Below are 15,206 nucleotides of genomic sequence, written 5' to 3'. Positions count from 1 at the left end.
ACTACGACTTATGGCGACCCTATGAATCAACAACCTCCAAGAGCATCTGTCATGAACCACCCTGTCATGAACATAAGATGTGTTATTTAACCAAACAGAACGTAACATATTTTTCTGATTTGGATAACATCCAAATTTCAGGTTTTCAAGTTTTGGAGTGATGTATGCCTGTCAGTAGTGGAATTTGCACAAATGTCTCATTTAGACTAAATACAATCAGTTTGCTCTCATTTATTAAAAGATTATGAAATGTGTATTGGCTGTAGGGGGTTAAATTAATAATTACCAATTCAGAAACAGATATTTCCAGTGATACGATTAATTAGGGTAGATGGGAGTGCCTTCCATCACCTTTGACTGGTGGCCCAGCTTCACCCATCTGGACAAGGATAACCTAACTCCAGTTGTCTAAGCTCCAGAACCCTCCAGGTAAACTACTGCAGTGTGTTATATGTGGGGTTACCCTTGAAGATGGTCTGGAAACTGCAACTGGTGCAAGAGTGAATGGTCAGATGGCTGACCAGGATGGGGCATATAATATCAATCCTGGCACAACTGCACTACCAATTAGCTTCCATGCTCAATTCACAGTACTGGTTTTGTCCTATAAAGATGTATGTAGCTGAGGACCCCAATCTGTCAAGGACTGCTTCTTCCCACATGAACCGACCTGGACCCTGCCTTCATCATTTTAAGCCCTTTTCAGTGGGCCTTTTCAGTGGTGGCTCCCCACTTGTGGAATGCTCTATCCAGGGAGACATGCTGGATCCATCACTATCTGCTTTATGCAGCAGGCAAAAACATTTTTTACCCAGGCTTTCAGCTCTTAATTTGGAAGACTTTAATTTGTGGCCTCTTTTGATGGGTGGGATGTATTAGACCTACCTTTTTGTATATGTATGGTTGTGGTTTTAGGGGTTTTTTTGTTTTGTTTCAATCTTTATACTATTTTGTAAGTCACTTTGGATCACTTTTTGTGTAAAAATACAATAGTATGATTTGCAGAAGCAATTTTAAATATACTTCACTTCTGCATTCCAAATCTGTATCTTAAGCTCATGTCAGAAATAAATTAACCTTTGATGCTTTTAAGTACACTGAGCTTTATTATCTAGTTCATCAGGAATCTTGCCTAGGTTTGTATGTTTCCAGAAGAGAATCTGAGGCTATAATTAAAGAAGCATAAAGACCTACCAGACCAGCATTCACCAACCTGGTGCCCTCCCAATATTTCATGAGGGCTCTCTCTACCTTTCCCAACAACTGTTACGTTCAATTCTTTGCTTTTAGAGACATCTGGATGGCTATTGTTAAAATACTGGACAAGCTTGACCAAAGCAATTCATATGATGATGCACTGCTGAATAGGTTCATATATTCAAGAATTTCATAGTTTACTGCTATGAATGTTTACTGCTTTTCAATACATTACCTACATGCATTTCTTATTAAAGACTGTCAGTAATGTGAGCAGTGCTGTTAGGATATTTTTGCAGGAGGTAAGGAAAATAAGAATTGAGGGGTGTATAAGTTCTACCTCCCTCCCACATTGTCCAGCAACCTATTGCTGGAATTCACCTGTTGCAAAAACAAACACACACTCCCTGGGAACGAGGTGGTGGGTGTGAAGGCTGATAGCCTCCTTGACAATGCTGTTTCGGATAGTCTCAAACATAGTGTTGGAGAACCCTATGATGGTGGTTCTAGGTGACTTCAGCATTCGGCCTGAGGTTGCTGTCTGGTCTGGCTCAGGGACTTTGTCGCCTCCATGACAACCATGGGGCTCTCCTGTCAATGGACTGACACACATTAGATTTAGTGTTCAGGGCGAGCACGGGGTGGCTTGAATATTAGAGAAATTGAATTGCCCCCTTTGTCACAGTCAGTCCACAATCGTAAAATTTAGTTTGCTACATCAGACCCCCACCCCACCCCGTAGGGGTGGGAGACCAACTCAGGTAGCCCATCCTTGGAGACTTGTGGAATATGATAGACCCCCATGGGTTTTGGAAAATTTTCCAGGAGCCAATTGTTGATGATTAAGTTGAAGCCTTTGCCTTATTGTGGCCCATTGAGATGAGAAGGGCTATTACCCAATTGCCCCAGTATATTTGGTCTGACACTGCAGAGCTCAGTGCACTTCTTGGTTCTCTTCAGAGCTACGAGCAATGAAGGAGGCTGGATGACGGCTAGAGCAGAAGTGGTGCAACACCGTGTGCGAAGCTGACCAAACCGGGTTAGAAAGCACAACTGCACCTATCACACAGCGATGATGGCAGAAAAAAAGGCCCACATTGCTGTCTACATTGTGGCCTTAAGTAGACAGTGGTGAAAATGCTAGTACTGCCTGCTCCAGTTAATGGGGCATTGGAACTATCAAAGGCCTGCTGTGATAAGCTAGCTAGGCACTTCAAAGGTAAAATCATTCACATTCATACTGATCTTGCTGTTGCTGATATAGTTTCCAAGATGTCCCAGTTCTGGTGAGATGTATCCAATTCTGTGGGATCAGTTCCAGCTATTGAGGTCTGAGGATATGGACAAGGTGCTTCTGGCTATCCATTCCACCATTTGGCCTCTAGACTCTTGCCTATTCTGGCTTGTTTGTGCAAGTCAGGGAGGGTTAACTGAGTGGGTCCGGGGGTAGTTAACACATCCTTATGTGAGGGCTGTCTCAAATTTTCTGTTTGTTGTATTAAGCATTGTAAAATAGATGAGGATTATCACAAATCCCAGGTGAAGCACTACCACTGTTGCACCAGAACATCCAAAGAATCAAGCCCAACTACATTGGAATGCATATATATTTAATACTGTTAACTAACATGTCCTTGATGTATTGCACTTTATACAGATATACATGACAGTTCTCCCATAACATATTGCTACAAGTAATGGAACAGCAGACAGTAGACACTGGAAGCTATAGCAAGCTTCAGGAAATAAACGATTGTGTTAAAACTATAAACTAATATTTACAAACTTGTAACTGTACATGCAAGATTTGTATTCTATACTACTGTTACATAATGCAAAAGGTTTAATTCCCCACCCATAAAAGATTTCAGTTTTCATAACCAAGTACTTTTTGCCTTCTTTTAATCCAAATAATTGTTTACAGCAGACAAAAAATCAGTGAATCTATGCATGCTTTGATGAAAACTTCACTGAGTGCAGTTAAGTACCTGAGCTGCCATAGGGAATACTGTTGCCCTGAACTGACATGTATTTGCAAATTCCATTAATTCGCAGTTTCTCCTATTTCTTTTGCTTATAATCAGTAGAAGAAATATTACACATCTAAAAAAGGACAAATTCAAATAATCACAACGAACAGAACTTAAGAGGGTCACATCCTGCGCCCAGAAATTTTAAGACAGAATAGTTTAATGGAATACTTTATTCTAAATTTTCTAATCCAACAAACTGCTAGGCTAACAAGACATTGTAAAACCACATGGCAAGGTGCAAATAGCTCCCAGGAGAACAAAACAGTCTCACTAATGACACAAAGTACCATCACATTTCTGCAATGGAAACCTTTTATTAGATCAGTTAAATTGTGCATGGGTGAGAGGAATAACATGCCCAAATTCCATTGTAACAGATATATGGGATGTATTTTAGAACAGGAAATATGAGGTGGGGTGTTTAACAGCGAACCCTGCTCCCCTTGTCAAATGCTATGGTGAAAAACCCTGCTTATTGTGCTGTCCAACTAGAGCAGATGGATAGCATCGAGCTAGTCATAATTTAACAGACATTGATAATTATTTATAGCACTTTTTCTACTGGGGACAGTGAGAAATGAGTTGAGGTATGCTCCTTATGCAGAAAAACTATGGGCAGTTCCCAATAATTGCATAACTAGTTCTACATGTTCAAGGACTTGTGCAGCTCACCATAACTCATGGAAGACAAATTTTGAACCAAAGGGGACTTTCAAAAGCAGATTATGATACATGGGGAAAAAGTGAAAAATCCCACTGGGCATGCCTAAACCCTTTGCCATAGCTAAAGAAACTTTAGATTCCATCCACAGATTTTACATGGTAGTGTGAAACTACTCAAGCTTTTAAGTGTTGATAGCTTACTGTACAAGGCACACTTATTTCTCACCAAGTTGACTGATAGTAGAAACAAATTCCTAACATACATATTTCCAAATATCTATTTTTGGAAATATTTTTGGATTCAATTGATTTTCAAGTTCTATTTTTATATGCAATTGTGTTTACTAATCTGTTTCAGATTAGATTTTTTTATATAAATGGCAAGACATAAAAAATCAAGTACGATTCTTGCGACAATTTTTTCATACAAAAATCTTAATTGGTTTGCAATTGAAATATTGATTGCACTGAACAAAGAGTTAGATCTTGTTGCAATATTCAGTGATTAATTCCAGATTAAGAAATAAAAGATAAAAACTCAAAGTAGACACTGATGTAATAAATATTTTAAAGACTTATTTAAAACATACTTGTGAATTTCTCAAAAAATCCCAAGATTCCTAATGATTTAAGTTCTTTAAAGATAGTCATGTCATGGGAATGTTATATATATTGGGTTAACTGATGGAAAGTAATTAATTAGTGAATGGTATATAAAATATATTGTTATGAGACACTCACATAATCAGACTACCAGGATGAGTCAATCAAGAGTAGGTTAAACCCACACATGTACTGCAATATAAAATACAACAAACAAGGCTTGTTTATAGAAGACCAATTATAAATTAACATGTTTATAAAAACATAGGGTTTGTTCAATGCTGTGTAAATGCAGTTCCACTTACACAATGGAACTTCCCATTCTACTCCCCACACTGCCCCAAAGGATCTCTCAATCCTCTGGAGCAAATTTTGAGGGTACACAGGGGGTTGCAGGAGAGAGAAGTTCCATTGCGCAAGCAGAATGGCCATGTTGGATACAATCCAGAGTAGCCCAAAATATTTTCTCCAAATCAGTGGCCCAGAGCTTGTTTCCAATGTCATGCTGAGCTTACAGGAAGTCCTGTAAGCACCTGACAAACACAGCATCACTGTGCAGACAATTCCCAACCCTGTTCTCCAGTTCAAAGAAGAGGGCTGAGGCACGTTTGTATCATGCTGTACTTGAGGCGCGTGGAGATTTTTTTAAAGCACAATGCAACTAAGAAATGTGAAAGTCTGCAAAACCCCAGAAGAAAAGAAAAAGGCCGTCATTGCTTGTGAATTGCTCTTTGCAAGATATCAGAAGCCAGTATTCTGCCATTTTCTGTCTTCTGATTTAGCCCTTTCCCTGTGGTCAATCTTTTCAGCTCTGCCCTCAAATGACTGATATATAATTTATGTTTACCTAGGGGTAAGCTCCACTACACAGAGCGAGTCTTACTTCTGAGTGAACATACATAGGATTACTCTGTAAATATCATTAAAATGCCAAAGAGGCCAGTTTTGTATGTTAGCTAAGTAATAATGCATTTTTACAAGGTTTGAAGCAATAAAATAAGTTTAAGTTTGATAATTAACTATTAATTTCCCCCAAGGAAACACCCTGGGCTATTCTCTCATGCCTTCAAAATTGTCAAGAATTTTACATCTCTAAGTGCAATATGGATATCCAGTCTTCCTCTTGAGATTAAAGTTGGTGCAAGGGATTGCCACCCCAGACATTTTGGGCTTGGAGACATACACAGATCATGGACTTAGCACAGAAGATGACAAGCCCCAGCAACTTGTTTGTGCACATGTGGGGGAGGGGAAAGAGAAGAAATTAAAATTATTGGGCAGTATTCCAACTAATGCATCCAGTCATTGCAAGCATTTGTGCTTGCACAATAGAACATCCCCCCCTCCCCTCTGCACACCCAAAATGTGCTCTGGAGGGTTGGGAAAACCTGTAAAACAGATTTAGGGAGCATGTGAGGGGAGGAGGAGGGCAAGTTACATTGCACAAGTGGCAATTCTTGTATCGATGGTATCTTTATTTAGCACTACATTGGTTGCAACTCACTGTTATAAATTTGGAGTGCAATCTTACTCTGTGGTTGCTGACCTTTATGTCACTCAAAAAGCAGCACTAGAGAGTTCCCCAGCCTTTTGGGAGGGAATTAGGGGAAGCAGGAACCTGCTGCCAGAAGGGAGGTGAAGCAGAAGAGTCCCCTCCCCCCTCCAGCTTGAGCAGAAACAGCCTCATGCTACTTTGGATCAAGCCATTGACATACATTTTCTATTATGTCATATACCCAAGATATGGTAAACAGGCAAATTATTAGATCACTTCTAGTTTATAGGATTAAATACTCTATATGGCATATTTACAGTGCATCTGGGGCAATAGAGGACTTTGAAAATGAAATCAAGTGCACAAGATTTCAAATAAGCCATCAGGTAAATAGTGGAGTGTCTAAACTTCAAAAATACCAATATTCAAAATTGGTGCAAACCATATGCTAACAAATCTCTGCCTTCTTCAAACAGTAGTAATTAAGTTGAACTAGTATGTTCTCTTCATTACAGATAAACGAGTGTAACTCTTAAAACTTGTGTACCATTTTCAAACATTTGGACTTGAAGCTATGAAACTGATTTAACTAGTGCATCTGAGTTGGCTTATATCTTCTCTAAACTGCAAAACCTTTACACAACAGCACATTTTTTTAACTCTTTCACAGTGTTAAAGCACCAAAGAAAACGTTTGGAATGACTGTAGAACGGAAATGTAATTTTAAAGCAGCTGGGGTACTGCATCATAAAGCTCTGCTATTCTTTAAAAATATATATTTGACAAAAATTAAAATGAGGTAATATGTTTAGCTTCCTTATCCTTGTTCATAAGTAATAGCTAGAATAATGCTAAATTAGTCATTTAATATGTAAAAGATCATCCCTCATTCTCTGCGCTCCCCACCAATCAAAACTTACACGAAAATATTACTTCCTGGATATATTACAAACTGGAAAGGGGATTAGTGAATCTATTCACCAGAAATTTTGATTTATAATTGTTTATAATATAAATGGAGGGTACAGTACACTACCAGACAACTGGCCACTGGTTGGATTATATTATAAAGTGGGGCTGGGCTAAAGGATGAGATTAGGGCAAAGTATTAAAAAATACAAATAATACAAAATTGTTTTAAAAGCTTTGTTCAGCATTTTGAAACCATGTTCAAAGTGCAAAGACTGAGATTAAGCCGTTTCCATGATCAAGTTGTAAGTCTGTGAGGATGAATGTGTGTGTTATCCGCCGAGCAGCTAGCAAGCTTCTTACATGCTTCATCATTCACTTTTCAGCATCCATTGTAGCAACTAACGTACTTCTGATTCTAATCTTAGAGTACTTCTGATGGCGAAATCCAGAATTCTTTTAAACTTCTCATAAGACTTTGTTATTGGAAGCTCTAAACAATTAAGGTGTCTCTTTCCAATGGGGTATTTTATATGCAGAAACTTAACTGCAGGCTCAGGATCAAAGCCAATGGGTGGAATATCACGAATGCCAGTTGCAAACACTAAGATGTCCTCTAGAGTTACTGCTGACTCGCCACCTAGACCAAGAATGAGGAGTTTTGATTAGCTGCAAACAGCTTTTACAAGCAATTTCACATTAGAAGGTAAGAGTGAGTCAAAATAATGATAAATTGACTGCAGTTAATCATTACTGAAAATGTAAAGTGAAACTAAAATTCAAAGAAGTCTTGGCTTAGGAGTTTGATAAACAGCTTAATGTTTGTTTGTTCTTTAAAGCACACACACTCTAGATTCCTAGTTCAGATTCACTGAGGCGAATCTCCTTTTTCTTACCTTCCGTCTCCTGTAAGTAACCCATCCAGAAATCTAGACTTCTGGCTTTGTCTGCTCCTGGTAAACAGTGGATTGTAAAGAGATCACAAAGAAGTTTTGCTGAAAGTTTCTCAGGCTTGTGACATAATATGCTACAGAACGCATCAGGATTCATCTGCATTTTTTCCAAAACACCAAGTGTTTCCAAACCTTGTCTAAAGCTAAGGGGAAAAAACAATGCATAAAACCAAATAAGTGCTATGAGGTTTTTTGTTCTTTTTTTTTTAAGAGAGAGAGAGAGAACACTGCCTTCGATAATGCCAAACTGATTTTTCACATTACAAATACCACTTAAAATTTCTACAAGAAAGAATTCATCGACATGACCTGCATTTGCTGGATTTATTAAAATACATTTATTGATATATTATTGATACATAAACAAGTTTTGATGTACTAGGCAGAAAACCCTTGCTGGAGCTGGTACTGGCTACACATCCTTTCAATAATAGTTTTTAGAGCTACTAAGTTTTCCTGAAAGCTACTAACAACAAAGGACGGTAACTCCCCTCTTTCTCCTCCCCTCAGCAGCCCCAGTGTACTTCCAGCATTTGTTCTGGAGAAGCAGACTGGGGACCAGAGGGTGAGTGGAAGAAGGAGAAGTCCCATCACATCCACAGGCACAATGATTGATCTTGACCTATGAAACAAAGCTCCAGAACGTCCTCCCTTGAGCCACCTCTTATGGACTGTTGACTATATTTAAGTGTTCATCCAACAAATCAGTTTTTCAAAACACGTTCAAATTTCCCTTAAGCATTTTTGAATAGTTAATAGTATATTGTTTTACTCAATGTTGTAATTAAATTTTATATTTTTAGTACTAATAAATAATAGGGAAAACCAATGTGGTGAAAAAACCACTACTAGAACAATGAATTCTTCATAACAAATGAAACATGTTGTGTAACATTTTAATTTATACATGCAGAACTTTAGTTGCTTTACAAAGAAATGTGCAAATACAGAACCCTAGACTATAAACTGAAAAGGTATAGTAATGGGTTCAACATGCAAAACAAACCTTTCAAAAGGCAAAATAGTTCTCTTGATGACATGATAATTCAGTATCTCATTCACCAACATATCCTTATCACATAGAGCTGTTACAAGTTTCAAACATCCAACAGTGGCGAGATATTCAGAGCAATCACTTATTGCTGATTCTAAGCTGCTCAAAGTTCTTGCAGATTTTATCTAGAGTAGGAAATAAAACATTAACTGGTTTATTTAATGAATACATGTACCATCAAATTTAAATTGATAGATATAACCACCCACTTGTTTCTAAACACTTTTGGCTGACAATTAGTTTGGCATGTATGTTGTATAACTATTTCTGATGAGAGAAATGCCCTCAATACCCAATTTAAAATAAATAGGTGAGGACAAAAACTACCAAGAACCGTCTTTATAGTGCTACACAGGTGTACAGCATCTTACCTTCTCTATTTTCTGCAAAACATTCCTATCAGCAACATCTTCTATAGTTGGTTTCACATTTTCTGTACCATAAACAAGGCAATTAAACAAGCTTTTGGAGAAGAAGCTAGGAGACGGGCCTCCATGAACCAGAGAAACTGCAATCATTTTTCCAGCTTCATAGTATAAATTATCTTTAAGAGCTGAAAATACAAATAATGTAAAATAACTAATGCATTTACTAAGAACAGCTGGAATGTGCCCTAATTAATTAAAACCAAAGGTCCATCAAACCAAAGTTCAGGATTCCATTTCCCAAGCAGCCAGCCAGATGCATCTGGAAGCCCTTAAGTGGTACATGAAGGCAACAACTCTCTTCCTTTCCCATTTGTTCTCAGTATTTAATGTTTAGGATTATGGGAAAATGGCTACTGATGTACCAAACATGAATTTGTCTAATTCCCTTCTAAATCCACTTAAGCCAATGGACACCACTATTAATTATGTATTTATGGTATACAAAAGAACTGAGCTGGATGTTTATGCTTGAGCACCAGGACTTGTCTGGTCCCATTTCCTGTTGCATCCCCCCCACCCTGTCCATCACAAAAAGCTGTTCCAAAAACTTTGGAACTGTCTTTGTTCTGTATCAAAAGCTGCCTTACAGTTGTAGCCAGAGATGAAACTGAGCCTTCAACTGTAGTTAAATAAGCGCCTGGGACAAATGGGGTGGTTTTTGTTTTTGCATGCCAGCCAAAATGTTCATCAGAGCTTAACAAAGGCAGTTTTCATTACCCACAAGAATGACTTAAAGCCATACTTGAAGTTTTGGCAATTGTACATAGAACTCATTGTAGTTCTCCTATCCCTTACCACATAGTAAACACTAGAAAAGAGGCTGTTCCCTCTACCACAATTGATATTTATTACTTGGATAAAACCCATAACAACTCAAAAATGAAATTACCCTTCATTTGGAGCTGGCCTCTTCACTACAATGCAAGCTTGCTATAATGTGTCACATTGTATTGTGGATTCAGATATACCGCAGGTATAACCATGTCCCAAAAGTTAAATATTGTATGCCCTATTTTAATGTTTGTTATACCTTATTTTTTTGTCCTCTGTCCTCTTTGTCCCTGACAAGTTCTCTGTTTGGTTCCCCTGGTTCTTTTCCCCCTATAACTGTTCGTTTAAAAAAATCTCTTTCCTGATGTCTCCCTCCCTGCCTCCCCTTTTCCTTCCTGGCATGTTTTCCCCTAAGGGATGCTTATCTCTTGAGCCTTCTCCAAGTTCTTTTGTTACTGTCTGTGGAGCTTTGTTTGTGTTAACTTGTTCTCCCCGTTACCCTTCCAGCTTCTGTTCCTCAGCCACAGCAGTGGTGCCCCCCCCCCCCAGGAGCCAGTACTCACTAGCTTTCACCCTGTCAGTGCAGTTTTCATTATAACATGGAAGCCCTATAATACAGGTGCATCCTTTCTCCACCAACCCCTGCATTGTAACAAGCTTTCATTGTAGTATCAAGTTCACTATTTCTGAACAGCATAAGCAGCAAAGAGGGTGAGGCTCCTATACAGTTGGCAAAGTCAATACCTATCAATGTTAGTGAACATTTATCGGCATGGTATCTGCCAATACCTTTATATTTAATAAATATGTTTAGCTTATTAGCCTGATCAGAATACACAACATGCTGATATCAAAGAGAAGTATTCCATATTCCTGCAGCACTGAACAAGCTTATTTCCCTTGCAGTACATACAGAGCCAGTGTGATGTAGCTGATAGTGTGTTTAACTTCACCTGGGAAGATCTGGGTTCAAATTTCTGCTCAGCCTGTGTAGCTTGTTGGGTGATCTTAGGCAAATATCTGTTGGCAAACTTGCTTCACAAGTTTGCTGTAGGATTAGAATGAACCACCACAGGCACACTGTATACCCATTAGAAAAGGGAGAAAGAAACAAATCCTCTCCCCTCCAAACATATATATCAAATATCTACAATTTAGGCTTACCTTGGGAATCAAAAGACAAGTTCTTTGAGGAACCGCCTTCAAAGAGTGATGAGTTCTGAAGGTGAATCATCAGTAACAGAAAAAAATCTTCCTTTGATGAATGGCAGACATCCATCTCTATTTTCGTCCTGCATTTTATGTACTTTACTTCAATAGTATTGGCAGGATTGAAGCTCCGTTTTTGAAATCCCTTTAAGGCGCTAACCCAGATGTTTTGTCTACTGATATTCAGTCTTGTTGGTTTAGTATGAATTTGTGATCTTAATTCCCTCAGAATATTGGAGACTTCTCTCTGCTGTACTACGAGTTGCCTACACAATATAAAAAGGACTGTTTTGATTAGCACAGTATATTTTGGTAGGTGCAGAAATAGTTCTGAATCTATACCACTATCTGCCATGTAACCTCAAAATTTTAGAATAAATTACTATCGGAATCATAATAATTAGTTCACTGAGATTATACACTGCTTGATAATCTAAAGATTTCTGCAGGATGAGTAAACTTAATAAAGCAATTTGCTAATGTTTAAGTGAGGAAGCAAGGATTCTTTTGTGTATCAATGAAATCTGAGAACAAGATCAGACAAAAGGTTCAGTCCAACTAAGTCCTACTCAGAGTAGACCCACTGAAATTAATAGGTCTAACTCACTGCCCTGGGCTCCTTCTAGGAGTAAGGGCAGGATATAAATTTAATAAAGAAATAATAAACATGCATTAATTTCAATGGGTCTACTCTGAGTAGGACTAGCACTGACTACAACCCATAAAGTATGCTGAGAAAAAGCAGTATGTTGCCTCTTTTAATATTATGTTCCCCATTGAACATAAATACCAGCATAGTGAGTTGCATCCACTGCTATGCAGACTTTCCCCTCTCCTCCTCCTCCTCTCTAGACACCCACAAAATAGGGTCTAGAGGTCCCTCACCCCCCTGGCACAGATGTTTGAGGGAGAATGGGAGCTGCAAGGGGAGGAGAGGAAGGTGAAGCCCTTTTGCAAACAGCTACCAATCTCTAACCTTAAAGCAATTGGCAGGATACAAGGAATCATAAAAATAGTTCCACAAGCCTAATGGGCGATAGCCAGTTTTGATGTCCTGCTGGTGCAATGGAATTCTCTTTGTGCAAGTGCAACTTTCCTGTACTTTCCTCCTCCCTTCAGCACAAAAAATCTCCTCTGGAGAACATCTGATTTTGGGACTGCACAGGAGGCTGCTATAGGGGGGTGGAGAGAGGAAGGGAAAGTCCGATTGTGTCTGCTGACGTGATGTTGGCTCTCACCCAGAGTTGTTTCATACTTTGTGTCCTGCCCACAGCAGCCCCCAGCATTGCAAACCAAACTGCTTTTGGAGTGGGTGAGTGTTCAAATGCAGTCTGAAACGTAATATAGGGGGAAAGGCAAAATTTCCGCTGGCTACTAGCACAAGGCCACCCCCCAAACTCAATAATCCATTCTAAAATACAAATATTGGCCAAGTACTACTTAACATTTACTTACTTTTTTCTTATCGACAGATTCCTCACTGAAGGACTGATCAAGGGGGAAGGAGATATCAGTCTATTATTAGGAGAGGGGAGATCCAGTTGTGAACACTGAGTAAAGCCATTGGGGCATATCTTTGGGGACCTAGAGAAAAAACAACATTAGTTTCAAAAAGCGGACAGGAGAAAAATCAATTCATTTGAAATGTGGTGTTGGAGGAGAGCTTTGCAGATACCACCGACTGCGAAAAAGACAAATAATTGGGTGTTAGAACAAATTAAACCAGAACTATCACTAGAAGCTAAAATGATGAAACTGAGGTTGTCATACTTGGACAGATAATAAGACATGATTCACTAGAAAAGAGAATAATGCTGGGAAAAACAGAAGGGAGTCGAAAAAGAGGAAGGCCAAACAAGAGATGGATTGATTCCATAAAGGAAGCCACAGACATGAATTTACAAGATCTGAACAGGGTGGTTCACGACAGATGCTGTTGGAGGGCGCCAATTCATAGGGTCGCCATAAGTCGTAGTCAATTTGAAGGCACATAAGAACAACAACGAAGTGTCCAAAAGGGACTACTTCTGTGAGTCAACAACTGCAAACATAAACACACATACCTGTATGCAAATATGTATGTACAATTTTATATATCCACACACAAAATTTCTTTCCTAAAAATCTATGTTTAATTAGCCCCATCCTGACTGAAATGTTTCTATCTGTAGCCTACAATGCTGCACAGATCAAGTGTATAGTCAGTAACTGACTTTTTTTGTAAATGAGTACTAGAACTTGCTGTGTTAAGAACTGGGAACAAGAATGTAATTAAAGTTCATTTAAATCAATAGGATTTGCACCATGACCTTAAACAAATTAAGTGCAAGTGTACTTTTTGCTAGTGGCTTGTATTTTATTAGGCCACACTTTAAAGGCATAGTGCAAGGGCTTGCTTTGGTTCCTCCCCATCAAATACACTGTTGGCTGCTTATGAAGTTCCTGAGTTTTGGAATAGCCTGTGGGATCAAAGTTACTATTTTTAGGATTCAGCTATGTTCACGTGCTAAATCATGGTTTTCCATGACATGTATAGGACCAAGCTCCAGCACACCTTAAGTTCTTTTTCTCCCCCCCTCCCCCCCACCCCCACAGTGAAGCTAGTAAGAGGAATTCAGGAGCAAAAGCTTTTGCTTTCCTGCAGTTTGCTGTGTCCTCTGGAGCTGTGGATAGTTTTGACAGCATCAGTAACCATGGTATGAAATTGGGTTCACAACAAATTAAAAGAAAAGAAAAAGTGAAAGCTCTCAAACTCACTCCGACAGGCATATGGAAAGAAGAGAGTGCACAGACCTGAGTTTCCCTGCAGCTCATTTCTGGTCTACACATTGTGCTAAACTGTGGTTTAGCATGATGTGTAAACACTACCTGTATGTTTCCAAGCAGTTGCAAGCAAAAGAAAATTACATACCTGACAAGAAAGCCAAGATGGGATCCAGGAGACTGTCTGGGACATTTGGGTGATGGCTCTTCCAGCAAGCTGTCTCCAATATCTTTTTTTTCTGGCATACTCCAAGAACGTTTTCGCCATTTCTGACAGTTCCCTGAATAATGAAATTCACATCATTTCTCTGGCAAATCTTTAACAAGTTTAAATTAGTTCCATAATAAAGAAGGAGTTTCATACCAGTTGATTTTGCCAGGATAGTTCTACATTCTATGCATTCCCAATTTTGCTCCCAATTTGTAAGTGAGGAACATGCCAAATGAGTCCCACTTGAACCACAATATTGACAGCGCTTTATTTCCCATTTGCTAAAAGAAAACAAACATGTATTTTAAAAATTATGGCAGTTGCAACTTAAATCTTTTAAACTCAATATAATTAGTTATACCATTATACTTGGCATCAGTGTATTTCCCAAGAAGAAACAAAACCATTCCGTTGCAACACATTGAGATAAAGCGGGCAGAAGAAGTGGAAGATTATCAATATTTTATACTATATTTAATATATTTGCCCTTGCTTTCTATTAGAAAGGATATCCAAAGTGGCTATTAATAATAAAAACATAATAGAATACATACACTTTATAAAATAATCAAATAAAAAGAAGCCAGAAAAATGCACATCAGCAAAAATGTATTGGGTTGGACCCAAAGATTCTGTTCTGCTCGCAGAAGGGGCCCTTTCAGCCCAACCTATTGATAACCCAGCTCTATGGATGATAAATCTACATTATCCCCAAAGCCTTCTAGATATGCCATCTTTTCACCATTTGATGGCAGGCAAATAATGATGAACCCTTACCAGGCAAGGCTCAGGTACCATCACTATGCAAGGCAGGGTGAATTTTGGAAAGCAAGAGGACATGGAACAGGGCCTCTAACGTCAATACATGTTTAAGATTTCTAACACAAAGTACTAATGCCTGGCACCATAAAAATTAA

General features: G+C 38.6%; 1 protein-coding gene across 5 annotated transcripts in view; it reads right to left on the bottom strand.

Annotated features, from left to right (window-relative positions):
* Positions 1-2,832: 2,832 nt before the first annotated feature.
* The window catches only part of G2E3 (G2/M-phase specific E3 ubiquitin protein ligase), a 38,169-nt gene continuing 25,795 nt past the window's right edge, over positions 2,833-15,206 (bottom strand). For all 5 annotated transcript variants that reach the window (XM_061611558.1, XM_061611561.1, XM_061611560.1 and 2 more), the window contains exons 10-17: positions 14,443-14,570; positions 14,227-14,359; positions 12,771-12,899; positions 11,271-11,581; positions 9,279-9,460; positions 8,860-9,032; positions 7,797-7,996; positions 2,833-7,540 (exon numbers count right to left, since the gene is read on the bottom strand). In XM_061611558.1, coding sequence (XP_061467542.1) covers positions 7,302-7,540; positions 7,797-7,996; positions 8,860-9,032; positions 9,279-9,460; positions 11,271-11,581; positions 12,771-12,899; positions 14,227-14,359; positions 14,443-14,570 — 1,495 coding nt within the window. In that variant the 3' untranslated portion in view covers positions 2,833-7,301. The remainder of the gene's footprint in view (positions 7,541-7,796; positions 7,997-8,859; positions 9,033-9,278; positions 9,461-11,270; positions 11,582-12,770; positions 12,900-14,226; positions 14,360-14,442; positions 14,571-15,206) is intronic.

This window comes from Rhineura floridana, chromosome 2, assembly GCF_030035675.1.
Source record: "Rhineura floridana isolate rRhiFlo1 chromosome 2, rRhiFlo1.hap2, whole genome shotgun sequence".
Lineage (NCBI taxonomy): Eukaryota > Metazoa > Chordata > Lepidosauria > Squamata > Rhineuridae > Rhineura > Rhineura floridana.
Note: the sequence above shows the minus strand (reverse complement) of the source record. Positions and strands in the feature narration are given on the sequence as shown.